The sequence below is a fragment of the Phocoena phocoena genome, chromosome 2 (assembly GCF_963924675.1).
Source record: "Phocoena phocoena chromosome 2, mPhoPho1.1, whole genome shotgun sequence".
NCBI lineage: Eukaryota > Metazoa > Chordata > Mammalia > Artiodactyla > Phocoenidae > Phocoena > Phocoena phocoena.
Window position 1 is genome coordinate 59422559 of NC_089220.1, and position 27298 is coordinate 59449856.

Genomic DNA, 27298 nt, shown 5'->3' on the forward strand with positions numbered 1-27298 from the left:
TATTTATTTAATTAAGCATAAAGTTACTTTCACATTTGTCTACAACCATAGTAAATACAGTTCTTGGAATAAAGACACAGCCTTTGGAGTTCAAATTATCCCCAACTGCAAGATTACATATATAAAACTCTCATTATTGTTTATGTGATAGTGGATGTGTTAAATTAAAATAATTATACTATCTAGAATAAAATAAGATGGAAATAATTTACTCATAAGATTCATATTTAAATCATCTTTATTTACAAAATACTATCCTGAGAATTATAATTCCAATAAGCTTCAATTTGAGCAAAAATATAATCACTTAAGTAACAGCAGTTACTTAAACTGAAAATGAGAGAGAAGTCAAAATTACTTTTGAGGAAAGACCCAACAATATTGTCAAGTTTCTTGCTGTGGTTCTGGATGTTCAGTAGTAGGCTCATTTGAGGGCGGAATCAGCCCTGATGGGAACTCACTTCTACTTTCAGGATGCGGGGGTGGAGGGAAAAATCCAGCTCTTGGGGGAAGATAATGAGGAAAACCTCTTGGTGGATAGACATTTCTCACTGTTCAAAGAGATTGGTAAAAGACATTTTTTAACTTTCAGCACCTGTACTGCAGCCCCAGTAAATCATTAGCTTATAACTGCTAGTACCTATCTTTATTTTCAAAAGTTGACACCAGAATAATTACCTGATCTAACAAATGAATTTTTACAACATTGAGCAACACATATTCTCTTCAACTACATGCGATTAAAGGGAATATCATTAATCTAGGTGCAACTTTTTTGTCCTATGAAAATCTAACATCTTAACACTTTTTGAAAAGGAGAACAATTATTTCAAAATCTAGTAAAACTTACTCTAAAAAAAGCTTTCATGTAATATAATTTTCACGAGACTTAAAACTCAAGTCTAATTTGATACTATCCTAAAATATTTCCAGTTATGTCAAAAACTGTCTTTAAATTTCCCAATTAAAATTCATTTTAATTCACCTTAAACTTTAAAAATAGAGGCGGAATGAGGGAAGGAATGACTATATTAGGCAAATGATAGGCTTTTTCCTAGTGTTTGGTAACCCTGTACTTATTCTGCTGAAACCTATAGTTCTAAATGGCAATGCATAGACATAAAAGCAATAACTATTCCGTTTTTCGTATGTGAGGCTATAAGGAATTTCAATAAATTCAACAATTAGTCCAAACACGATAAACACATTTTAGGTTTTAAACAAATAAGACTGCATGGGAGCTACTTATGAAAAAAGATTTTAAAAAATACTTTATCCAGTGATTTTAATGCAAAAATATAAATTGAAATTACTTTTACTAATTGACAGAGTACCCAATTTCTATCAAATAAGATATAAACAATTTTAGTCTTAACATAAGACTGCTGCAAAGAGCCAATGATTTTCTTGATTACTGAATCATAGAAATAATTCCACATTATTAAGACGAATCAAGTTGAAGCCTCATTATTGATGAGGCCTCATTACTGATGGCTGGCTATCTTCCCAATCTGGAAAAGTAACGGCACACTCACAGAAGCTGAGAAAAATTTTCCTCCACTGTATTACTACATGAATAGAAAGTAAAATTAATATTTCTGATCTACTCTATAAGACATATTAAGCTTAAAAAAAAAAGCATACTTGCAAATAGAGGAGGTGCTGGGCCAGGGAAATCCCTTGGTGGAAAATAATCGCGGGAAGCGCCGTACATGCTCCCTGGAGGAGGTGGAGGAAAAGGAGGACCCCTTCTAATGAAAGGGCCCCTTGTACCCATTGGAAACAATGGGCCTCTGATTGGAGGGTGAGGTGGAGGAACCAAGCCAGGGCCAGGTGCTTCATTTTCAATGGGATGAGATGAATCAGGCACGTTTAAATTCTACAGCAAATTGACAAATGGCAGTCATTAACCAACAGCAAAATTTGCAATAGTTTTCCTGAAAAGCTTAGGCTTAGAAGAAAGCATCTAGGCACCTAGGCAGAAAGCAGTCTATGATATCCTAAAAGGCTCCAGAGAAATATTCGGTTTTCTACATCAGATGAATTTTAGCTATCATGAATATTTTATTAACTCAACAGAAAACAGTTTTAACCAACAAAGTAATAATCTGGCTAAAGATAAAACATAAGAATAGTCCAAGAGTACCAAAATATACATTTCTTTTATCAAGCATATACTGAGAAAAAGAGATGATGCTTATGTTAATATTTCCAAGGTGACCAAAAACCAAGACTGTAAGCGCAGTAAACAGAAAACATACTTTAAAACATTAAAATAAAAATCCAAGGGGGAAAATTCAAGTTCTTGTTTAACTATATAAACTAAATCAAACCTCAAGTCTGTACCTTGTACTTTATCACCATAGGGTACAATCCAGAAAGGAAATAGCTATAATGTTAAGTACGAAGTATATTTGTGGAAAAGAAAAAAGCAGCTTTTAATCAAAAACTAGATGGCTAGCTAAATTTCTATTCTAGTAAACCAAGAGATTAGAAAGATCCTGAATACATGGATAAAATTCCACTTTCAATACTTACTCCAAGATCATCTTTGCTATCATTTCTACTGGATTCCATTTCTGAAGACACTGGCCCATCTAGACATAAAAGTTAAACCGTGAAAACACATGATTTATCGCTCCATTCTTAGATCAAGAGATCACAAAGGACACTGACAACCAGCTTGACACCAGTATCCTGTATTAGGGCCACAAGAACAGCTTGAGGTCCCTGGAAATTTTGGCAGACTCACGAGTTCTGCAAAGGCATGTGACTGTGGTTTCCCTATCCTGTGCCTAGGCAATCCTGAAAGGAGCATCATTAAGGAAGCTTCCAGGAGGTAGCATCCCTCTCCCTCCCACCTTCCTTCATATTTCTCCTGCCTTCCTTGTTTCCTTTCTTCCTTCATTTTCCTCCCGCCTTACTTCTTTCCTTTCCTTTCTTCCTCCCTTCTTCCCTCTCATCTTTCCTTCCTTATTCCTCCATCATGTAACACAGACTAACAATTGGATTAGCCACTGTTTCAAAATAAATGTTTCTGGACTTTATCATCAAGAACTGCTCAGGCTCTAAGAACAGAAATTCAAATAACCCTCTCTCTGACCATGACCACCTACCTCTCCTAGCCTTCTTATTTAGTTACTCCCGCTATACCTGTCCTTGGATTTCACTGAAGCTTCCAGTCCTCTGATCTCTCAGTTTCCTCCTTTCTTCATTTCCTTCCCTAATTAACAGACTTCAAACTCCATCACTAACAGCCCGTCACTAGTGTCCTTATCCTATTGGCCATTTTTCACATGTGCTTGACAACATTCAGCCCTGGATTAATTCAACTCTCTACTTCCACTCTGCCTATACCTGAGCCACTTAGCACTTGTGGGGGGTAAACTACACCACAGAGCCATGTAGACTGTCTCCACTCCAGGCTGGCAGACCTCCAGCCACATTTCCAGCTGCCTATTGCCTAGCCTTCCTTCTGCATCTTCTAAGCCAGTTTTCCCTTCAATTTGAAACCTCCATTCTCCTCAAACCTACTACACCAGTCACTTAGAAACTCCCTTAACTTTTTGTAGTCAAACATATCAATGTATCAGCCACTATATTCCTATGATCTTACTTCCTATTATCATGGGAAAGGATTCTTCTAGACAATCTAAGACCCTGATTCTGTACTGAGTCCCCCTCCTCCAGCTTCCCCAGGGATCTTCCTCTCTCTGTTGCCTCCCTCCACCCTTTCGGCTAGACCCATCCTATCAGCAGGTCTCTCCCAACTACTATTTTAAAATAAGACAGAAAAAGAGAAGCACCCCCTTACAGCTAGCTCTCCCCTTCACAGTGAAAAACTGTTCTATATATATTATTCAGAATGCCTCCCATTTTGTCCTCACCGTAGTGCAATCTAGGTGCAACATCCACTGCTCCACTGAAGTTACCTCCCCCAAGGTAGAAAAGTCTCTTTTTTTGCTAAATTAAAATAGAACTTTTAGTCCTCATTTAATTTGTTTATTTGTTTGCTCTACGCGGGCCTCTCACTGTTGTGGCCTCTCCCGTTGCGGAGCACAGGCTCCGGACGTGCAGGCTCAGCGGCCATGGCTCACGGGCCCAGCCGCTCCGCGGCATGTGGGATCTTCCCGGACCGGGGCACGAACCCGTGTCCCCTGCATCGGCAGGCGGACTCTCAACCACTGCGCCACCAGGGAAGCCCCCTCATTTAATTTTATTTCTCACCATCGTTGACTAATCCCTCCCTCTTTAAGTCCTCTCAGCCTTCAACTACTGGGATGGCACCCTCTCTACCTCTCCTTTCTAGCTGCTCCTTCTCAGTCCCCTCGGTGAGCTCCACTACTCCTCAGTGGTGTCTCCTCAGAGTTCCACCCTCAGCCCTACTCTCTTCTCATTCTTGCCTTGAGAAATCTCATCCACTCCTACAGCTTTAATTTGATGTATATCACTACAGACTTCCAGATGTATAATTCAGATCTAGATATTTCCCCCAGGACTTCAGAGCCTGAAATGCCTACTTGAATAGTAGTGCAGGTGTATCACAGGTGCAGCTAAGTCTGTAAGTTCAAAATGTAACTTATAACCTTTCCTGTCAAATGTTCTGCTGCTCCTTGTTCCTTGTCTCTGAACAATGAATGGTCCAAGTGCCCTAGCCAAGAACCTGAGCATCAGCCAAGACTCCTCCTCCTCCCTCACTACCACATGCCTTCAATCTTAAGTCCTCCCAATTCTATCTTTTCTGTGTCTGTTCACATCTATCTGCTCTGCTAAGTCACCACCATCAACCCTGTAGACTTGTCACAGTCCCCTAAAAAGTTACCCTCCTGGGCTTCCCTGGTGGTGCAGTGGTTGAGAGTCCGCCTGCCGATGCAGGGGACACGGGTTCGTTCCCCAGTCCGGGAGGATCCTGCATGCCGCAGAGCGGCTGGGCCCGTGAGCCATGGCCGCTGAGCCTGCGCGTCCGGAGCCTGTGGTCCGCAACGGGAGAGGCCACAGCAGTGAGAGGCCCGCGTACCGAGCAAAAAAAAAAAAAAAAAGTTACCCTCCTTCCAACCTTTAACCGCACCCTCCAATCTATTCCCCATAATGTAACCAGAGCAATTTCTCTAAATGCAGATCTGATCTGATTATTTCTCTGTTTAAAGTCCTTTAATGTGTTCCTATTATCCTGCAAATAAGTCCAATATTTCTGAACAGGTTTGCAGGTCCTTGAAAACTTTATGCACTGTTTACCTCTTCACTACTTGTTTCAATATTTCCTGACGTGCACCTTCCACTCCATGTTGCAGCCATAATTTAAGAGGCATTCTTAATTCTAAGTCTTTAAAGATGCTATTCTTTTCTCCCAAAACATTATCAACATCACTTTGGCCCAGCTAATTTCTCCTTTAATTCTCAGCTTATACGTCACTTCCTCCAAAAAGATTTTCTTGACAATCCCACATTCAAAATACCGCCACCTAGGGCTTCCCTGGTGGTGCAGCGGTTGAGAATCCGCCTGCCAATGCAGGAGACATGGGTTCAATCCCTGGTCTGGGAAGATCCCACATGCCGCGGAGCAACTAAGCCCATGTGCCACAACTACTGAGCCTGTGCTCTAGAGTCCGTGAGCCACAACTACTGAGCCTACGTGCCACAACTACTGAAGCCCACACGCCTAGAGCCCACGCTCTGCAACAAGAAGCCACCACAATGAGAAGCCCACACACTGCAACGAAAAGTAGCCCCCGCTCGCGCAACTAGAGAAAAGCCCGTGTGCAGCAGCGAAGACCCAACACAGCCAAAAAATAAATAAAATAAATTTACAAAAAAAGAAAAATACCACTACCTCCCATCTGGGTTACTGGCTAGTAGCCCATATGCTCCCATAACATTTTGCACTCATTACTTTTGTCACTATATAGTGCAACTGCCTACAGACCTTTACTAGACCTCAAGGTATAAGGAATGCTGACCTATTCACCACTGAAATATAGCAGCTACCATACTGCCTATCATACAGTAAGCATTCTATAGGTATTTAGTGCATCAATGGCAGGGTTGGTGCACTAAATTGATCCACTACCCTCTCATTTCAGTACAGGGATCAAGACAATGGCTCTGGAGTCATACAGACATGGGATCAAATCCTGGCTCTAATACCTCCTACCTGAGACCGTGAGCACCTTTTTGAGCTTTGGTTTCTTCATCTGTAAAATCAGAATAATAGCATCTACTTTATAGGTTCATTGTGAAGATTAAATGAGATAATTCATTTCATTCAATAAACATTTACTGAGCACTAGTGCTAAGTTAATGTATCAACCTATCTCTCACCACTCTCCTTCATGTAAATACCATAAACTGATAAACCAATAATAACATATACAGAAATTTTTCTATTTACAAAATACTTCCACACACATTAACTCATTTAACCCTCTTAAGATCTTGTATCAGGGGATTAATAGCTCAGTTTTACAGCCATTCTCCATCAATAACTCATGCTCTTTTGTTTTTGCTTATACTGTTCATTATTACTAGCACAGACCCTTACCTCTTAACTAATTTTTCAAATTCCCTCAAAAGCAGCTCAGATGCCACCTCCTTCATGGAGTTTTCCTTTATCCTTCAACTATATAGGAGCTCTCCCTTTCTGTGAACATAACATATTCTCTCATAGGACTTACTATTCTAACCAGTATTAGTTAAGCATATATATTTGTCCTTCTCTCCTATTTAATTATTAGCTTCTTACAGCTAAAAACTATACTTTACTGTAATTATATTACCTACCACGTCATGCAGGCTACCTTCCAAACAGAAAGCACTTTAAAATTATTTGCTAAATTGGATACTGTTCTATTACAAAAAAAAATGGACATGTGAAAAATTTTAAATAGCATTAGTTTAGAAACAGATGTTCAATCATACATGTACTTTCATTCCATTAAGCTTGAATTAACGAGGGAAAACAATTTCAAAAGCCAAACAATTAGAAATAATTAACTTAATTATAATAACAGAAAAACAGGCCACAGGTCTGCTTTTTTGCCTTATTATTCAGAGAAGAATGAGTTTCTAAAATAATACATGTTTCAACTGGATAAATGCCTCCCCTAAAATATATACCCTTTCCTGAAGAAACCTTCAACTCATAAAGTTTAATTTTCCACTTACTTTTAATCTTTTTATTTCCTTAATGTTATGTACTTCTAATAGATTCACTGGATATATATATTTCCCAACTTCAATGGGTTGCTGTGAAGTGGTTTAAGAAAAAGAGCCCCTGACAAATAGTTGATTGCTCAGTAAAATTTAAATCTACCTAAGCATGAAAGGTTTAAACAAGGTAATTGATTAACCCATCAACAGAGTATGCACTCAAATTATTTTTCTGGTAGACTGTAACATATCCATTCACACCAGCCTAATTTCCCTAATTACTAAACAGGATATATGTCAGTGGACTGGAAAAACTAGAAAATTAATCACGGAACACAGTAAAATTTACCATCTTGGGTTCATATAGTAAACTCATTACAGTGGTGCCCAAACCAACCACCAACATATGTGCAGACGCCATGGATGTGTACAAAATAACAAGAAACATAAAACCAGGAAGTTCTCAGGAAAGAGACTGTGGCCTTAAGAGCTAAGCAGAGATCACAATTATATTAGTCCTTTATGCAGCTTCCCATTCTTTAGTATGCCACCATTATTAAAAAACACATACACACAAGTATTTCTTACCCGTTTTATCCAAAGATGGCATATTAAAACTTCTGAGTTCTGCTGGTCCAGAAAGTCTACCAGAATTAGAATAAAATCTGTCTTGCCTTTGTGGAGGAAGAACTGGATCAGGATACGGTTGGCCTAGAAAACACGTTTTTAAAATACCTTCATTACGATAAAAATAAATCGAGTTTCCTTAAGTTTCATATAATGAATGTAGATATTTTTCTTTCTTTCTAAAAGAGTGACACAGGGACTTCCCTGGTGGTGTAATGGTTAAGAATCCGCCTGCCAATGCCCGGGACACGGGCTTGAGCCCTGGTCTGGGAAGATCCCACATGCCGCGGAGCAACTAAGCCCGTGAGCCACAACTACTGAGGCCTGCACGCCTAGAGCCCGTGCTCTGCAATGAGAGAAGCCACAGCAATGAGAAGCCCACGCACCGCAACCAAGAGTAGCCCCCACTCGCCACAACTAGAGAAAGCCAGCGTGCAGCAACAAGGACCCAACGCAGCCAAAAATAAATAAATTTTAAAATAAATAAAAGACTGACATATATTCTGGGTAGATAACAGTGGACAATTTTAGGAAAATTACACACTTTACTAAAGGCAATAACTTTGCTTTTGCAGTAAACACAAGTATAAATGCTACCCTGGAGTTTGATAGATTCCATTACTATGTGTAAATTAGAATACATGAATAGAATTTAGTTACATATATTAACTTTCAATTTTAATAACAGTGGAAGGAAGCAGATACATCAATATATCAAAAAAGGCTTTGAGAAGCTAGCTACTAGCAAAGAAAGAAAAAACAGAATATGCTGTAAACATAGCAAGAAATTTAGCAGAACTGACAACGATAAAAGAAATGGTCACCAAAGCAGAAAGAGTTATCATTGAGGTCATCAAGTAATCAAATTTTCAGTAACTTCAACATTTTGGAATTTAGCATCCCTCCAAGACTAAAGGGAAAGATCTCTGACTCAAAAGAGGAATGGAAGGTTCACAATACTCAGATTAAGGATATCTGGAGAGACACAAATTTAGGCACAGACTCTGAGGTGCTTCTACAGCCAGCCTCCTTTGTCATTTACAATGACAAAATGGTAATAATTCATGGGTCTTTGTGGAACTCATCATTCTTGAAAAAATATAGGTAGTCTATCTCATCTCCGATAGGTGATGGTAGACTTTGATAGATTAAGTAGGCATTTGCCAATCTCCAAAAATATGGCAAAGGACAAAGGGGATAAACTGTGTGACTCTCCCCCACCCTAATAGATACAGACAAATGGCCTCAAACTACCTTCCATGACTGTCTCAGGCTGTGGTTCATAATGTGAACTCCATACAATGTTGGATATGTCACTTGTCATCTGACTCAGCCACATGGGACCTTATTGACACATCTTTCCAACACAAAGCGAAGGATACCACCTGGCAACAACTAGAGTCAATGAAGAGAATTATATTTAATGAGCTCTCAAGGGTCAAGGGATGTGACTTAGAAGAGCAAGATCCAGATAGTCTTGAAGGCTCATTTCCTCCCCCTTTCAGAGCTGTCTCAATGGTCTGAATGAATTAGCCCAGTGGAAGAAAAGGCCAATAACAACCACTGAGATCTAAACTGAATTTTCCCTTTCTACTTTAAACATGGGATTAATTAAATGGCAGAGCTGGGCAAGGGGATAAGGATAAGATGGGGAAACCTGAAAACTTCCCAACTCTTTCTCAATCAGCTCTCAAGATACCATATCATTGTTTTGCTTCTAAAATACATCCCCACAATATCAATAACCTCAGAAATACAAAATTTTGCTACAAGTATTCTATTTTATCAATCATATGTCCACATTGCCCTCCTCTGGGATAATTAAATCTACCAGCTCCTGTTATGTGCCAGGCATTAGTGATACAAAGTTGGTTTTGATACAGTCTGTGCCCTTACGGTGACAGAAACAAATAAATTAATGCCTTAAATAAAAGGGCATACAAATAATATGAGAGATGGCCTATCTAATTCTGATTAGAGGAGTCAGAAATGATATCACAGAGGAGGTAAAGCTTGCCCTGAAAGAAAAATAAGGAAGGATGAACAAGTAAACAATGGTATTCTGGTCAAATTCAAATACATATATACATGTATATGTACATGTACACACACACACACACATTTAATGTAATAAGATAAAACTACGTAGAAAGCATATGACTAATCAAAGACTAAAATACAAATAAGGACATGAATGGTTCCCTTCTTTTTTGCCTTTTTACCTTTGTTTCCTACCACCCTTCTAAGAAAAGAGCTGATTAAAAAGAAATAATGGGAGAAGGAAAAGAATCAGAGAAAAAATGAATAAAAGAGTGGGAAGGAATGTACAGTGCATTGTGAAGCAATTTCGTAAACTAAAAATCAGAAAAAAATTCAAGATGTCTAGTTCAAACAAAAGTGTTATTCATCTCTTTTCATTCCAAAACAAGTCCTGGATTGCAATAGTTCTCTGGGTAACAATTTAATAATTTGGGGGTCTATCACATAACAAGAACATCAGCATGGTTGAGAAGAGAATTATAAAGATGGATAAAGGGTTTGAATTTTTTTTTAATTCAATACTGTTTGCTAATCAAGTACAATAAGCATCTTCACATAGAATGTGAAGAAATAGTTTAATTTAATGATTAAGGAATTTAAAAGGAATGGAAAGCAAAATTTCCAGGAAGTAGTTGATAAAAGCATTGATATGGATAGGTTATGGCTCTGGAATAAAGAGACCGATGGTACAGAGAAAATGTCTAAGAAACAGACCTATGCAAATATGGACATTTAAGATAAAAGTGATATTTCAAATTGATATACCAATATACAGTATTAAAACAACTGTCTATCCAATGGGGAAAAAAATAACTCCCCAACTAAACATTAAAACAAAAATAAAATCCAGACTAAAGGCTTAAAAATCAAAAGAAAATTTTAAATATCTAGAAGAAAACAGAGAATATTTTTTTAATCTAAAGATAAGTCTTAAAGAAAACAAAAATTCCATAAAAATAAATTAACTTACCTATAACAAAATTTGAAAACTGTTTTTTGATGTATAACAATAACATACATAATAATAAACTAAGAAAATATTTGCAAAATATAAAAGATTAGTATCCAAAGGATACTAAGAATTCCTATTAAGCAAGAGGGAAATGGATCAGGCAATTTACGGGAGGAAATACAAATGATCAATAAATATGAAAAGAGGCTCAAGCTTACTACTAATAAAAGAACTACAAAAAATAATCAAAGAAAGAAAAATGAGAAAACTTTTAACTCATGTGGCTGGAAATATTCAAAAAAGTTTTACATCAGGTATTGAAGAAATAGCTACTCTCAAATTCTTCACACATAACTACTCTTGAGGCCAAAGGGCAACATTTATTAAAACCGAAACTACACATATCTTACTTCCCAGCAATTTCATTAACTGGACTCATCTCTAAAGAACACATGTGTAAAACAAAAAGTGTTAATTGCAGCATTGTTAGTAATGGTGAAACACTGGAAACACCGTATATGTTCATCAGAGGAGACTGGATAAGACTGGATAAATATAATGTGGTATATTCATATATTTATTTATACAGCAACTAAAATAATAAACTTTATATTAAAATGGAAAGAATTCAAGAATATATGCTGATAAAAACTTGATAAAATAGAAAAATACTTTTTAAAAAAATCATATATAGACTGTAACTTTACACACATTAAACTCATGAGTGGTTGCCTCTGGGAAAGAAGGAACGTAATGACCTTCGGAAAGGAAACAGAATAGATTTCAACTGATATAGTGTGCTATTTAATTTTATGTTTTATGTACCCATTCTCTCTCTCCCCCTCTCCCTCCCTCTCTCTCTCTCTCTCACACACACACACACACACACACACACAGCTACACACACACACACACACACACACACATATATATATATGAAACATATTAATATGTAAATTCTGGGAGGTGATATACAGTATTTTGCTATATTATCTATGTTTTTGTTTCTTAATCTGTAAAATGGGAATAACACTCTTAAGATTCTTCAAATGATTAATATAAAGCACTTAACATAACATCTGGCACAAAGTAAGCACCCCAAAGTAACTGTAATGATAAATTAAATTTTTTATGATTATAAACTATATTAAAACATAGTATTGACTACTCTCTTTCAAATCTAGGACCATAAGCTTCAAGTAGATATTCAACATTGCCCTGTAATCATACCACATTTCACTGACATTTAAGCAGCTTCACTCTCCTAAATGGCTACTCTGTACCTTTTTCTCCCTCCAAATCTCTGACAATCCCCTCCTCTCCTATCCCAAGTTAATGATCTTGCACATCAAGAAACTTGATGCAGGGACTTCCCTGGTGGCGCAGTGGTTAAGAATCCGCCTGCCAATGCAGGGGACATGGGTTCAATCCCTGGACCAGGAAGATACCACATACCGCAGAGCAACTAAGCTCGTACGCCACAACTACTGAGCCCACGTGCCACAACTACTGAAGCCTATGCGGCTAGAGCCTGTGCTCCTCAACAAGAAAAGCCACCGCAGTGAGAAGGCCACGCACTGCAACGAACAGTAGCCCCCGCTGGCCACAACTAGAGAAAGCCCACATGCAACAATGAAGACCCAATGCAGCCAAAAATAAATAAGTTTATTTATTTATTTATTAAAAAAAAAAGTACAAGGAGGGGAAGTGACATAATTCACCTTTAATGCATATCTCTCTACATTAAGTAGCACAAGATCTGCTGAGAATTAAGATTCTCATTCTTCTCTATTACTTCTCTATTCCTAGAAAAGGAGGCTGTGAGGCTAGATAGAGGAACAGAAGGACACTAAAGTCAGAGCACTGAAAGATCAAGAGGGGCACTGAGAGGTCAAGAATACCAAAGGGTGAAAAAATGATAAAAACTGAAACTTTTTTCATTAAAGTATCTGTGGTTTTCTTACTTTTTTTAAACTTAAAATTCTAACAAAATATTTACATGAACTTAGACACAATTACTACCTTTCTTGTTAGATTCATGAATATATTACTCTGATTAATACCCACACTACATATTATTTGTAGATATAATTCTCAAGAATCAGTTAAAAGACTAAAAGCCAAGAATCCTGCAGATTCATACCCTGACAGTCAAAAAAGTATCCTTTAAGTTCTAGCATTACTTTTCTTATTTGAATTATTTGTTACTAGTATTGTTGAAACATAGTTACTAATTACAGTTTATAAAAAGCATAAGAATATTTTGATATGCATGCCTCTTAAAATGTATTAGTAACTACTAAATATGGGAGTTAAGAGATCGTGTTTTAAGACTTTCTAAAAACTTGCTTAAATTATTACTCTTCAAGATTGATTACTATGCACAGCTTTGTAAATAAGAGCAAGTACAAAGAAAACAAGGCAATTACTTAAGTGGAACTAAACAGAAAAATCATATATTCCTTTCTTCCAAAAGGTAATTTTAAAATCTAAGAAATTATGTTACCCCAATATATTTTTTAAAAGATAGTTATATAATAAGTGAAAACACATTATAAAAGTATAACCCCTCTGGGTAGACTGCATTCATGACCTCAATTCTTCACCCTTCCTTGTATCCTTGTCCTTAAGAGGTAGAATATATATCCTGCCCAATGGTTCCAAATTCTGTCATGTGACTTGCTTTGCCAATCAAATGTTAGCTACTGTGATTCAAAGAGAGGTTTTAAAAAGCACTTTCATGTATTTGCTTTTCTACTCCTGAACTTCAACAGGATGAGAACCGCACAGAATAAAGTTCCACTTCTTACGGAATGACACACTGAGCAAGGTAAGTCACACTGATTAATTTTTTGTTGCAGTCCAATATTTATTAAGAATTTATAATGGGCTTGTTATTTCCAGAACATTTTCCTGTTAAAATTCTAATTCTGATTACTTATGATATGTGAATATTATTTATATTATTTATCAAGAACTTTTTTTCTGCTTTAATTGTAAAGATTTCTATCTAAATTCATAAGATGAATAAAAATAATCAGAAAACTGTCCCTTAATCTGAATGCTGGTTTATGGGTGTGCTCAAATTGTGAAATAATCATCAGGTTAATATGCTTTAAAACACCTGCACTTTACTCTATGTGTACTGTATCCAGATAAGAAGGTTTTTTTTTAACTTTTGATTTTAAAATAAAGATTCCCAGAGAGCTGCAAAAATAATACAAAAAGTTCCTGCATACCCTTTACCCAGTTTCCCCAAATGTTTACATCTTTCACAAATATAGAGCAATATAATAACCAGGAAACTAACATTGGTCCTATGACTAACGTGTATAGTTCTTGCCATTTTATCACGTGTAGATTTGTGAAACCACCACCACACTCAAGATAACAGAACTATTCCATTACCAAAAAGATCTCTCCATGCTACCCTTTAGTCACATCCACTCTCCTCCCCCTTCCATCCCTAACTCATGGCATTCACTAATCTGTTTTCTAGTTCTATGATTTTGTCATTTCAAGGATGTTATATACATGAAATCATATAATATGTGACCTTCTGAGATTTTTCTTTTAGTCAACATAATGCCCTTGAGATCTATTCAAATTATTGCATGTATCAATAGTTCATTTCTAGCTTGATTCCACCAATGTCAGAGAACACACTATATGATTTCAATTCTTTTAAATTTGTTAAGGTTTGTTTCATGGCACAGGATATGATCAATGTTGGGAAATGTTCCCTTGGGGCGTGAAAAGCATGTCTATTCTGATGATGATTTATCTGATCCATAGTATTTTTGAGGATTTTTTTGGTGGTTGCTCTAGGTATTAACATAACTTATCACTGCTTACTGGTGTCAACATTTACCAATTTGATTAAATTGTAGCTTGACCTAGAACAGGAAATCTCCCAATAAGAATTTTTTAAGAACTGAAAAAGGTGTGTTCATCAATTAGGTTTAGAAAAGAATGTGTAAATAGTCTTTGGTTTTACTAACATTGCATATTACAATACGCTGTTTGGTCTACCAACTAGATTGAACATTATCTAACAAATTCAGCATTAACCATTAATACTTAACTAAATTTTCTTTTTTTTTTTCAGTACGTGGGCCTCTCACTGTTGTGGCCTCTCCCGTTTCAGAGTATGCGCAGGCTCAGCGGCCATGGCTCACGGGGCTAGCTGCTCCGCGGCATGTGGGATCTTCCTGGACCGGGGCACGAACCCGTGTCCCCTGCATCGGCAGGCGGACTCTCAACCACTGTGCCACCAGGGAAGCCCTACCTAACTAAATTTTCTACTACTCAGATAAACAGATTACACAGATCACTCAGTTCATCTCTCTCACTGTATATAAGGACTGAGGTCCAAAGAGATAAAACAAGTTTCAAAACACATAAAACGATTAAAAAGAGTGAAGATTAGAAACCAAATTTCTTAATTTCCAGTCCAAATACTTTTTCACCTGAACCATTCTTGCTCTACAACATGCACTCTAAATTATAAACACATAAAAGAATGTTAGATGAACATATACATTACACTGCAGAATTTTGGAAGAAAAGATGATTAAAACCTATATTGGTCTATTAAAAGATTGATTTGCAGCTAAAAATAGTGAAAATAAAATGTTGATCACTTGAAGAAACTAGATCTATACTGTTAACAAAACCTCTAAGTAATAAAAATATCTGAAATATAATATACAGGAAAAAGACAAGTTAGAGTATATCTTTTTTGACTATATAAGGTAAGAACATTCCCCCCACCCCGAAGTATTTAACAGTGCAAAAACAAATGATTCCTTGGAATTATAGCATCATTTAAAATTATTTCTGCTTACTCATCTTAAGGAAAGAAAAAATTTTTTAATTTTGGCCAGGTACTAACATGTTAAGGGAATATATGAATTTTACAAAGTATGCTTAATAGGACTAAATTACAGAAAATCTGAAACAACTACGGAGGCCACATCATTCATAAATTTAGTTATCCTCGTTGTCATTATTTTTTAACACAAGTGTTTTAAACTAAAATATTTTAAAATTTAAGAAAAATCTTAAAGACACAATTATTACTGGAAAGCAGGACTCTTCATGAGTCCTGATAATTCAACATAATATAAAATGTAGGTAGGGGGAGATTAGATTATTGCCATCTCTTATTTTATGCAAGTCTACATTTTAGAGCTGAGAAAACAGTGAGAGATAAAAAGAAAAACTCAAGATTATACCAAAAATTAACATCAGTGTTACGATAAAAACCTAGGTCTCCTCCTTCCTTATTCAGTGTTCTAATTTACCAATTAGCTAAGAGTAATACAAAATAAAAGAATCAACCCAGAAACCTGTTCAGTGACTATTTAGATGAAATAGGGATGTACTGAGGGCAAACACAGAATATTTTTATAATTTTACTCTAGGTGAAAACAGGGCTAATAGCTAAATACATTTATCAGCATTGCTCCAATTCAAGTAGAGTCTTAGGAGTCATTTAACCCCACTCATTCATAAAGTATAGGACAGTCTCTAAAATTCCTTTACTCTTTCTGTAGAGTTATCCTATTTCATTAAGATTAGCACTGGCACAGGTGCCCCTGTGTTAAACCAAATGGATCAGTTACATTATTTGGAAACACTCTCTATAGAATGGATATATATCTCTTCTATGAAGACGTTAATTCAGAAGCTCATGATTTTGAATTTTCAGTTAAACTTTGAAAATAATGGACACCAGGTTCCACTTCTAGCATGGCAGATTCAGAAGCTCACAATTTTGAATTTTCAGTTAGACTCTGAAAATAATGGATACCAGGTTCCATTTCTAGCATGGCAGAGTAAGCTCATAACAGACTGACCCTCCTACATATAATAAGTCCAGACAATTTACAAAAAATAACTACCTGTAGTGTAGTTACTATAGAAAACAGTATCAAAGTTCCTCAAAAAATTAAAAATAGAACTACCATATGATCCAGGAATTCCACTTCTGGGTATTTATCCCAAAAAAACCCAAAAACACTAACTTGAAAAGATATCTGCATCCCCATATTCACTGCAGCATTATTTACAATAGCCGAGACATGGAAACAACCTAAGAATTCATTGATGGATGAATGGATAAAGAAAATGTATATACACATACAAACAATGGAATATTATTCAGCCATAAAAAAGAAGGAAATTTTGCCATATGTGAAAACATGAATAGACCTCGAGGGCATTATGATACGTGAAATACAAATCCTGCATGATCACACTTACATGTGGAATCTGAAAAACCAAAAACCAAACTCATAGAAAAAGAGATTCGATTTGTGGTTACCGGAGGTGGGGGGAGAGAGAAGGGAAACTGGGTGAAGGGGATCAAAAGGTACAAACCACCAGTCATAAAATAAATAAGTACTGGGGATGTAATGTACAACATGATGACCGTAGTTAACACTGCTGTATGATACATAGGAAAATTGTTAAGACAATAAATACTAAGAGTTCCCATCACAAGGGAAAAAGAAATGTTTTCCTGAGTCACGGGGCTTGTGGTATCTTAGTTCCCCGACCAGGGATCAAACCCAGGCCCCGGGAATGAAACCACCAAGTCCTAACCACTGGACCGCCAGGGAATTCCCAAACTTTTTTTCTTTTATTTTGTATCTATATGAGATGATGGATGTCACTAAACTTATTATGGAAGGTAATCATTTCACGATCTGTGTAAGGCAACTCATTGTGCCGTACACCTTAAACTTACACAGTGCTGTGTGTCAATTATATATCTCAATAAAACTGGAAAAAATCAAAAAATTTAAAAATAATGAAATAAATAGCTGAAGACTCAGGACCATGAACAAAAGTAGGCAGATTTGGGAAAGGAGTGGGAACTTGAAAGAAGGGACCCATATGGGGTGAGTTTTCCTTTATAGTTTAGCCTGAAAGCAGACCACAGTCAAACTATAGCACAGAGCAGTCAAAATTCACAGAACTTTCTGGCTTGAAAAACCAAAGGACAGAGCTCATGAGAGCCAGAGAAGTGGAAACTAAAATTCTGAGTTTTCTGCCCGAGTCTATTGCTGACCCCTGAACCACACACATGTGAGGCAAACTTAAGCAGTTTTCAGCAAAGGCTAAAAACTGAACTAATATTTCAGCTGCTACCCACCACAGGAGAGAATAAGTCTACAGTTTCACCAACTTAATTGTCTTGTAACACAAAACAAACAACAGTCTTCAGAGAAATACGGTAGAATCCAGAACCTCCACAATGTCTATAATACAATCCAAAATTAATATACAAAGAAACAGAAAAATGTGACCCATTCTTAAAGGGAAAATACAATCAATAGAGGCCATCCTCAAGATGACCTTGATGTTAGAAAGACCATACAAGGACTTTAAAGCAGATATTGGGGTTTAAAAAATACTTACAGTGATTTTTAAAAAGTAAGAAATTTCAGCAAAGAAATCAAAACTTAAAAAAAAAAAGGAAATTCTAGAACTGAAAAATACAATATCTAAAATAAAATTGTACTGGATGGGCTTAACAGCAGAATGGAAGTGACAGAGGGAAGAGTCACTAAACTTGAAGACAGGTCAAAAGAAATTATTCAACTGAAAAAAGAAGGGAAAAAAATTGGAAACAAAATGAAAAGAGACTCAGAGACCTGGGACAACACTGAAATGTCTGAAAAATTACAGGTTTCAGGCAGTTTTTAAAGGGCATGTAAAATTTGTTCCAATTTTATGAATAACAGTCACTACTATTTGAGTTCTAGTCTCAGCTCCTCACCTGGCTGTTTTAACCTAAGATTGTTAGCTAATCTTTTCAGGGACTCAATGCCCTTCTCCATTTAGTAAGGGCACTCAATAGATAAGTGGTTCTTAAAGTTAACTAATCCTCAGAAGCTCCTAAGGAGTTTTTTAGAAATACAGAGCTTACACCTCAATACATAAGGCAAATACTAACAGCCATAAAAGGGGAGATCGACAGTAACACATTCATAGTAGGGGACTTTAACACCCCACTTTCACCCATGGACAGATCATCCAAAATGAAAATAAATAAGGAAACACAAGCTTTAAATGATACATTAAACAAGATGGACTTAATTGATATTTATAGGACACTCCATCCAAAAACAACAGAATACACATTTTTCTCAAGTGCTCATGGAACATTCTCCAGGATAGATCATATCTTGGGTCACAAATCAAGCCTTGGTAAATTTAAGAAAACTGAAATTGTATCAAGTATCTTTTCTGACCACAACGCCATGAGACTAGATATCAATTACAGGAAAAGATCTGTAAAAAATACAAACACATGGAGGCTAAACAATACGCTACTTAATAATGAAGTGATCACTGAAGAAATCAAAGAGGAAATAAAAAAATACCTAGAAACAAATGACAATGGAGACACAACGACCCAAAACCTATGGGATGCAGCAAAAGCAGTTCTAAGGGGGAAGTTTATAGCAATACAAGCCCACCTTAAGAAGCAGGAAACATCTCGAATAAACAACCTAACCTTGCACCACAAGCAATTAGAGAAAGAAGAACAAAAAAACCCCAAAGCTAGCAGAAGGAAAGAAATCATAAAAATCAGGTCAGAAATAAATGAAAAAGAAATGCAGGAAACGATAGCAAAGATCAATAAAACTAAAAGCTGCTTCTTTGAGAAGATAAACAAAATAGATAAACCACTAGCCAGACTCATCAAGAAAAAAAGGGAGAAGACTCAAATCAATAGAATTAGAAATGAAAAAGGAGAAGTAACAACTGACACTGCAGAAATAAAAAAAATCATGAGAGATTACTACAAGCAACTCTACGCCAATAAAATAGACCATCTGGAAGAAATGGACAAATTCTTAGAAATGCACAACCTGCCAAGCCTGAATCAGGAAGAAATAGAAAATATGAACAGACCAATCACAAGCACTGAAATTGAAACTGTGATTAAAAATCTTCCAACAAACAAAAGCCCAGGACCAGATGGCTTCACAGGTGAATTCTATCAAACGTTTAGAGAAGAGCTAACACCTATCCTTCTCAAACTCTTCCAAAATATAGCAGAGGGAGGAACACTCCCAAATTCCTTCTACGAGGCCACCATCACCTTGATACCAAAACCAGACAAGGATGTCACAAAGAAAGAAAACTACAGGCCAGTATCACTGATGAACATAGATGTAAAAATCTTCAACAAAATACTAGCAAACAGAATCCAACAGCACATTAAAAGGATCATACACCATGATCAAGTGGGGTTTATTCCAGGAATGCAAGGATTCTTCAATATACGCAAATCTATCAATGTGATAAACCATATTAACAAATTGAAGGAGAAAAACCATATGATCATCTCAATAGATGCAGAGAAAGCTTTTGACAAAATTCAACACCCATTTATGATAAAAACCCTCCAGAAAGTAGGCATAGAGGGAACTTTCCTCAACATAATAAAGGCCATATATGACAAGCCCACAGCCAACATCATCCTCAATGGTGAAACACTGAAAGCATTTCCACTAAGATCAGGAACAAGACAAGGTTTCCCACTCTCACCACTCTTATTCAACATAGTTTTGGAAGTTTTAGCCACAGCAATCAGAGAAGAAAAGGAAATAAAAGGAATCCACATCGGAAAAGAAGAAGTAAAGCTGTCACTGTTTGCAGATGACATGATACTATACATAGAGAATCCTAAAGATGCTACCAGAAAACTACTAGAGCTAATCAATGAATTTGGTAAAGTAGCAGGATACAAAATTAATGCACAGAAATCTCTGGCATTCCTATATACTAATGATGAAAAATCTGAAAGTGAAATCAAGAAAACACTCCCATTTACCATTGCAACAAAAAGAATAAAATATCTAGGAATAAACCTACCTAAGGATACGAAAGACCTGTATGCAGAAAATTATAAGACACTGATGAAAGAAATTAAAGATGATACAAATAGATGGAGAGATATACCATGTTCTTGGATGGGAAGAATCAACATTGTGAAAATGACTCTACTACCCAAAGCAATCTACAGATTCAATGCAATCCCTATTAAACTACCACTGGCATTTTTCACAGAACTAGAACAAAAAATTTCGCAATTTGTATGGAAACACAAAAGACCCCGAATAGCCAAAGCAATCTTGAGAACGAAAAAAGGAGCTGGAGGAATCAGGCTCCCTGACTTCAGACTATACTACAAAGCAACAGCAATCAAGACAGTATGGTACTGGCACAAAAACAGAAAGATAGATCAGTGGAACAGGATAGAAAGCCCAGAGATAAACCCACGCACATATGGACACCTTATCTTTGATAAAGGAGGCAGGAATGTACAGTGGAGAAAGGACAGCCTCTTCAATAAATGGTGCTGGGAAAACTGGACAGGTACATGTAAAAGTATGAGATTAGATCACTCCCTAACACCATACACAAAAATAAGCTCAAAATGGATTAAAGACCTAAATGTAAGGCCAGAAACTATCAAACTCTTAGAGGAAAACATAGGAAGAACACTCTATGACATAAATCACAGCAAGATCCTTTCTGACCCACCTCCTAGAGTAATGGAAATAAAAACAAAAATAAACAAATGGGACCTAATGAAACTTCAAAGCTTTTGCACAGCAAAGGAAACCATAATCAAGACCAAAAGACAACCCTCAGAATGGGAGAAAACATTTGCAAATGAAGCAACTGACAAAGGATTAATCTCCAAAATTTACAAGCAGCTCATGCAGCTCAATAACAAAAAAGCAAACAACCCAATCCAAAAATGGGCAGAAGACCTAAACAGACATTTCTTCAAAGAAGATATACAGAATGCCAACAAACACATGAAAGAATGCTCAACATCATTAATCATTAGAGAAATGCAAATCAAAACTACAATGAGATATCATCTCACACCAGTCAGAATGGCTATCATCAAAAAATCTAGAAACAATAAATGCTGGAGAGGGTGTGGAGAAAAGGGGACACTCTTGCACTGCTGGTGGGAATGTGAATTGGTTCAGCCACTATGGAGAACAGTATGGAGGTTCCTTAAAAAACTACAAATAGAATTACCATATGACCCAGCAATCCCACTACTGGGCATATACCCTGAGAAAACCAAAATTCAAAAAGAGTCATGTACCAAAATGTTCATTGCAGCTCTATTTACAATAGCCCGGAGATGGAAAGAACCTAAGCGCCCATCATCGGACGAATGGATAAAGAAGATGTGGCACATATACACAATGGAATATTACTCAGCCTTAAAAAGAAATGAAATTGAGTTATTTGTAATGAGATGGATAGACCTAGAGTCTATCATACAGAGTGAAGTAAGTCAGAAAGACAAAGACAAATACCGTATGCTAACACATATATATGGAATTTAAGGGGAAAAAATGTCATGAAGAACCTAGGGATAAGACAGGAATAGAGGCGCAGACCTACTGGAGAACGGACTTGAGGATATGGGGAGGGGGAAGGGTGAGTTTTGACAGGGCGAGAGAGAGTCATGGACATATACACACTAACAAACGTAGTAAGGTAGATAGCTAGGGGGAAGCAGCCGCAAGGCACAGGGATATTAGCTCCGTGCTTTGTGACAGCCTGGAGGGGTGGGATGGGGAGAGTGGGAGGGAGGGAGACGCAAGAGGGAAGACATATGGGAACATATGTATATGTATAGCTGATTCACTTTGTTATAAAGCAGAAACTAACACACCATTGTAAAGCAATTATACCCCAATAAAGATGTTTAAAAAAAAAAAAAAAAAGAAATACAGAGCTTACCTCCAGAGTTCATGTTCAGAAGGTGTAATATAAATCAACATTGTAAATCAGCTATACTTCAATAAAATTTACCCAAAAAAAGGTGTAATGAGGTGAAACCCAAGTATTTGCATTTTTTTTTGAAGTTCCCTAGATTATTTCTGATGATAAGCCAAGTTTGAGAATCACTACACTGGATAGTACTTGGGGAGGTAGGCAGAGCATGTGACAGGGACTCTTGGTACTGACAGCTTGTAAATTCTCAAAAGGAATGTCCTCTACAAAGATATACAGAAATATGATATGCAACAAAACCCTGAAATCACGTTCCTTAAGAAAGGGGCTGTAGTTTATTAATCTTTATTTTTATCACAGCTAAACTTTAAAATGAAAGTTACTCAAGAAAAAGTCCTTGAAAAAAGGATGTTCTATGCCACCTGCTAACAGATTCTTAAGTTTTTAAGTCACAGCATATATATTTCTAAATATAAAAACAATACGAAAAAATATTCAGCTTTCTGTGAATTATTGGGGTATTCATTCATTCAACAAATATTTACTGGGCAAGTACTACAGGTCCAGCATTGTTCTAGGTGCTGGAGATACAGCAGTGAACTAAAGTGACACAAATCTCTGTCTTTATGAAGCTGATATTCGAGTGATATCAAGCCGAGGAAAGTGATATCAAACCAAAGGAGGTACCACTTCATAGAACATACACACTATCAAAGCAAAGGCTAATTCTTGGAATTAAAGGTTTTTTTATCACAGTATTCTTACCTCCAACTCCTCAGGAAGCAATCTGAACTAGTATATTTTTTTAATTGTAACTAATTTATACAAAGCAGGCATAGTTCATTTTACATAACAGTGTCCATGAAACACTATGCATAAATAAAAGTTTAGCAAGCTGAATAGTTTAAAATACATCCCTTGAGAAAGTAGGGGAGATTTTAGTTCTATCAGGAGAACAGCAGTTATTGCCTTACTTCAGGATGTTCTACTGTGAGTCTTCTAGTAAATATATTTATTTTGGCAATTAATCTAAGATATACCGTTCAAGGTAAAAAGACAATTACAGGCTTCCCTGGTGGCGCAGTGGTTGACAATCTGCCTGCCAACGCAGGGGACATGGGTTCGAGCCCTGGTCTGGGAAGATCCCACATGCCGCGGAGCAACTAGGCCCGTGAGCCACAACTACTGAGCCTGCACGTCTGGAGCTTGTGCTCCACACAAGAGAGGCCGTGACAGTGAAAGGCCCGCGCACCATGGTGAAGAGTGGTCCCCGCTCGCCGCAACTAGAGAAAGCCCTCACACAGAAACGAAGACCCACACAGCCAAAAATAAATAAATAAATAAATTTTTTTTAAAAAAAAAAGACAATTACAAGAAGGTGAATAGTATAACTGCACAGAAGTGATGAAGGAATTGGTATACCTAGGTTTATGAATGCATACCAAAAAGGAACTCCCTAAAAGATATAAAACTAAATTCTGAGAAGGGCATGCTTAAGATGATGAGGGGGATTTTTTTCACTTTCCTAATTATACATTTCTCCATTGTTTGGATTTTCTAACATAAATATAAACATGTATCACTTCTATGAGCAACAAAAACAATAAAGACATTCCATGGGGCGGCGGGGGGGGATGGGGGGGGTGCAGAGAGGACAGCCTTCTGTAATGTGAACAATTATCCCTAATTATTCTATTTGGAAATGTGTGTATTGTTGTTTTCTAATACATATCATGGCTTTTCTTAAGACAGGGCACACACGTTCTCCTCTTTTCTTCCATTCCTATATGTTGCACATACTGCTTGCCTTTCAAATAAACATACTAACATACTCTTTCCATACCTGATGAAGGAATCATCATCCTACGATCTTGTTCCCAGGGAGGTGAAAGGGACCCAGTGTCAGAAGATGCTCTATGAGGATCAGTTAACCTATCAGAGCTTGATTCTCCTCTTTCATTGGTAATCTGATGGTCCAGAGGATTCCCTGGGCCTCTTGAGCCTAATTAAAGAAGAAAAATACAGCTATGTTTTATCTAAAAAAGTATTACAAGATCCATCATCAAATAAAATCCAGACCTTTTTAAAAAGGAAAAACAATCAGATTCCAACAAAGTTTCCCTAAGACACATTAGACTGTAACTCTATCCTACCAAAGCCATTTCTAAGACAAAAAGGAAAAAATAATTGTCATGTACATAAGCAAACACTTGCCTATAAAATATTTTTAAATGTTATCACCATCATTATTTACACATAAAATCAGTGGTTAAATTGAAAATTATAACCACTAAGTCTGAAAAATAAGGGTAGAAAGTAAATTGCAAAGCAAGAGATGTCTATACCAGATGTAATAATTACAAAATCAGGTTTTTGTTGCTTAAACTAATATGCCAATAGTCAAAAAGCACATGATGCCTTTAAAACAGTCATCTTAGAGGCTAATATACCTATTTCAATATTTCTGAAACGACTCGAAGTTTGTTTGTTTTTTTTTTTTGCGGTACGCGGGGCCTCTCACTGTTGTGGCCTCTCCCGCTGCGGAGCACAGGCTCCGGACACACAGGCTCAGCGGCCATGGCTCACGGGCCCAACCGTTCTGCGGCATGTGGGATCCTCCCAGACCGGGGCACGAACCCGCGTCCCCTGCATAGGCAGGCGGATTCTCAACCACTGCGCCACCAGGGAAGCCCTCGAAGTATTTTTTTAGAACAACTCTTTTAGAAATGTACTCAGATTAACCTAAGAGCCACTCAAAAAACTGGATCTTAATGTTGTAACATGACTCTCTACTTCTGCCCAAAAATGATTTTAACCAGTCTGATTACAAACTTTATATCTGCCAAATAAATCTGGCTTTAAATGGCTTCTAGCAATTTCTAAATATCAAATTCACCTTCAAAGACAGCTCACAACTCTGAAGGCGAGTCTAAAACAAGAGTTTCAAAAACAACAGCACTGTCGAAATAAACACTTTGAACAAGGTAACACTCATTTGGATAAGAAAAACTGACATGCTAACATTAATAAAGAAGGGGAATCATTTTAAAGTTCCTTTCCTATGATCACAGAAAGAATGGTACCTCAATTAATAACCCATATTCAATTAAAATGAAAAATATTAAAAAATTTTTAACATTAAATAACAAAATAATACTTCATCTGTCATTGAGGGGGTAATGAGTTCAAAAAAGTTTTTAAAAAATTGCTTTAATAGAAATCTTTCTACAATGCTTCCCACATTTCAGTACCTCCTTTAAAAGAAGAGACTAAAGCAGAAACTAACACACCACTGTAAAGCAATTATACTCTAATAAAGATGTAAAAAATAAATAAATAAAATATAAATCTTAAAAAAAAAGAGAGAGACTAAAACTAATATGACCTTTTCATGGTAACTTGTACAAGTAAGTATAACCATTTTTTTTTTAATATGTAGTAATCTTTAAAATTGTCCTATCTACTCTCTTTTGTAGAGTCAGGCCAACTGACTTTTATATCAGAACGTCAACTTTTCCTTATTCCTTCTAGCATGTTCATCTTTCTAATCAGTTCATTAGAAGAAAAAGGCTGGGAAAGCAGAAAATTAAATCAATGAGACATGCGCAAGAGTCCATTAGGCTGTTTGTCTAGAGTGAAGGACAGATCTTTAAAGGAGACATTCAAAGGCTTTCTCCTGATTGTTTACTTCCAGAGAACAAAGTACAGGCCAAGTGACTACCAGGTGAAAAACTGCAAACATGAAAACTCTAAAGGTTAAGATTTTTCATTCAGTCCAAAAGTTACATACAATTTACTCTAAAAAGAAATTATTTTCCTATACTCAACCTTATTCAAACATATATCTCATCCAAACTTTCAAAAAAAAAAATGATAACAAGAGGAAGGAAAGGAAAGGAAAGGTCATTCTTCTCGGGTGGGTCACAGAAACTTTTAATTCAAAACAACTCTTTTTAAGACCTGCTGATAACTTACCTAAAACTTCTGTAGCTTTTCTAATGAATAGTAAAACACACTTGCAAATGCTAACCACACTGTATCTTGAAAGTAATTTTAAAAGAAAGGAAAGTAATTTAGATAGGAGAGGAGAAATCAAAGGTAATTTTTACTGTTATTCCAAATATTCAATTGACTACAAGCAATCCTTGACTTATGTCATTCAACTTCCAGTGATTCACATTTGCAGTTTTGCCAATTATATACCCTTATTTCTAGGGCACTGTTTTTCAGACTGCTGGCTACAACCCACTGTGGTACATGAAATTAACTTAATCTTAACTAGCATTCTTTTTTAATGAAATGGAATAGAACTGACTAGAAGATATCAGAAAGCATCAAAAATAGTAAGGGTAGTGCTATTTCATGTGACTGGTTTCAATTATATTTATGTTGGTGTGTGTAATATGACATGATATAAACACAGATTTGGTGCTAAAAACCTAAGACTCTTGATTTTGTAATACATAGGTTTGAATTTTGCTACAACTCAAGGGAAAATTTTAAAGTAATTTGACAAAGTAAACAAAATATAGTTGAGAGATCAAAAGAGTAAAACTCCAGATACACAGGTAACATCAGGGTAAGCGCTGATGAGGTAAATGCAGAAAGATCAATAGCTAATGCTTGGGCTTGAAGTGGCTCTGGAAATTCTCAAAAACACATAAGAAGGTAACAAAGCAGACAATTTGGGGTCAGTTTCTCAAAGTATTAACAAATGATTTAGGTCTCTTTTAGGTTCCC

At 36.5% G+C, this 27298-nt stretch overlaps 1 protein-coding gene across 9 annotated transcripts in view; it reads right to left on the reverse strand.

The window, feature by feature from the left end:
* Positions 1 to 220: 220 nt before the first annotated feature.
* The window catches only part of MIA2 (MIA SH3 domain ER export factor 2), a 113430-nt gene continuing 86352 nt past the window's right edge, over positions 221 to 27298 (reverse strand). For 6 of the 9 annotated variants that reach the window (XM_065871364.1, XM_065871365.1, XM_065871372.1 and 3 more), the window contains 5 exons: positions 24402 to 24560; positions 7735 to 7857; positions 2539 to 2597; positions 1645 to 1879; positions 221 to 551 (listed from right to left, as the gene is read on the reverse strand). In XM_065871364.1, coding sequence (XP_065727436.1) covers positions 385 to 551; positions 1645 to 1879; positions 2539 to 2597; positions 7735 to 7857; positions 24402 to 24560 — 743 coding nt within the window. In that variant the 3' untranslated portion in view covers positions 221 to 384. The remainder of the gene's footprint in view (positions 552 to 1644; positions 1880 to 2538; positions 2598 to 7734; positions 7858 to 24401; positions 24561 to 27298) is intronic. The other 3 variants (XM_065871373.1, XM_065871369.1, XM_065871368.1) reach the window with 1 other exon arrangement.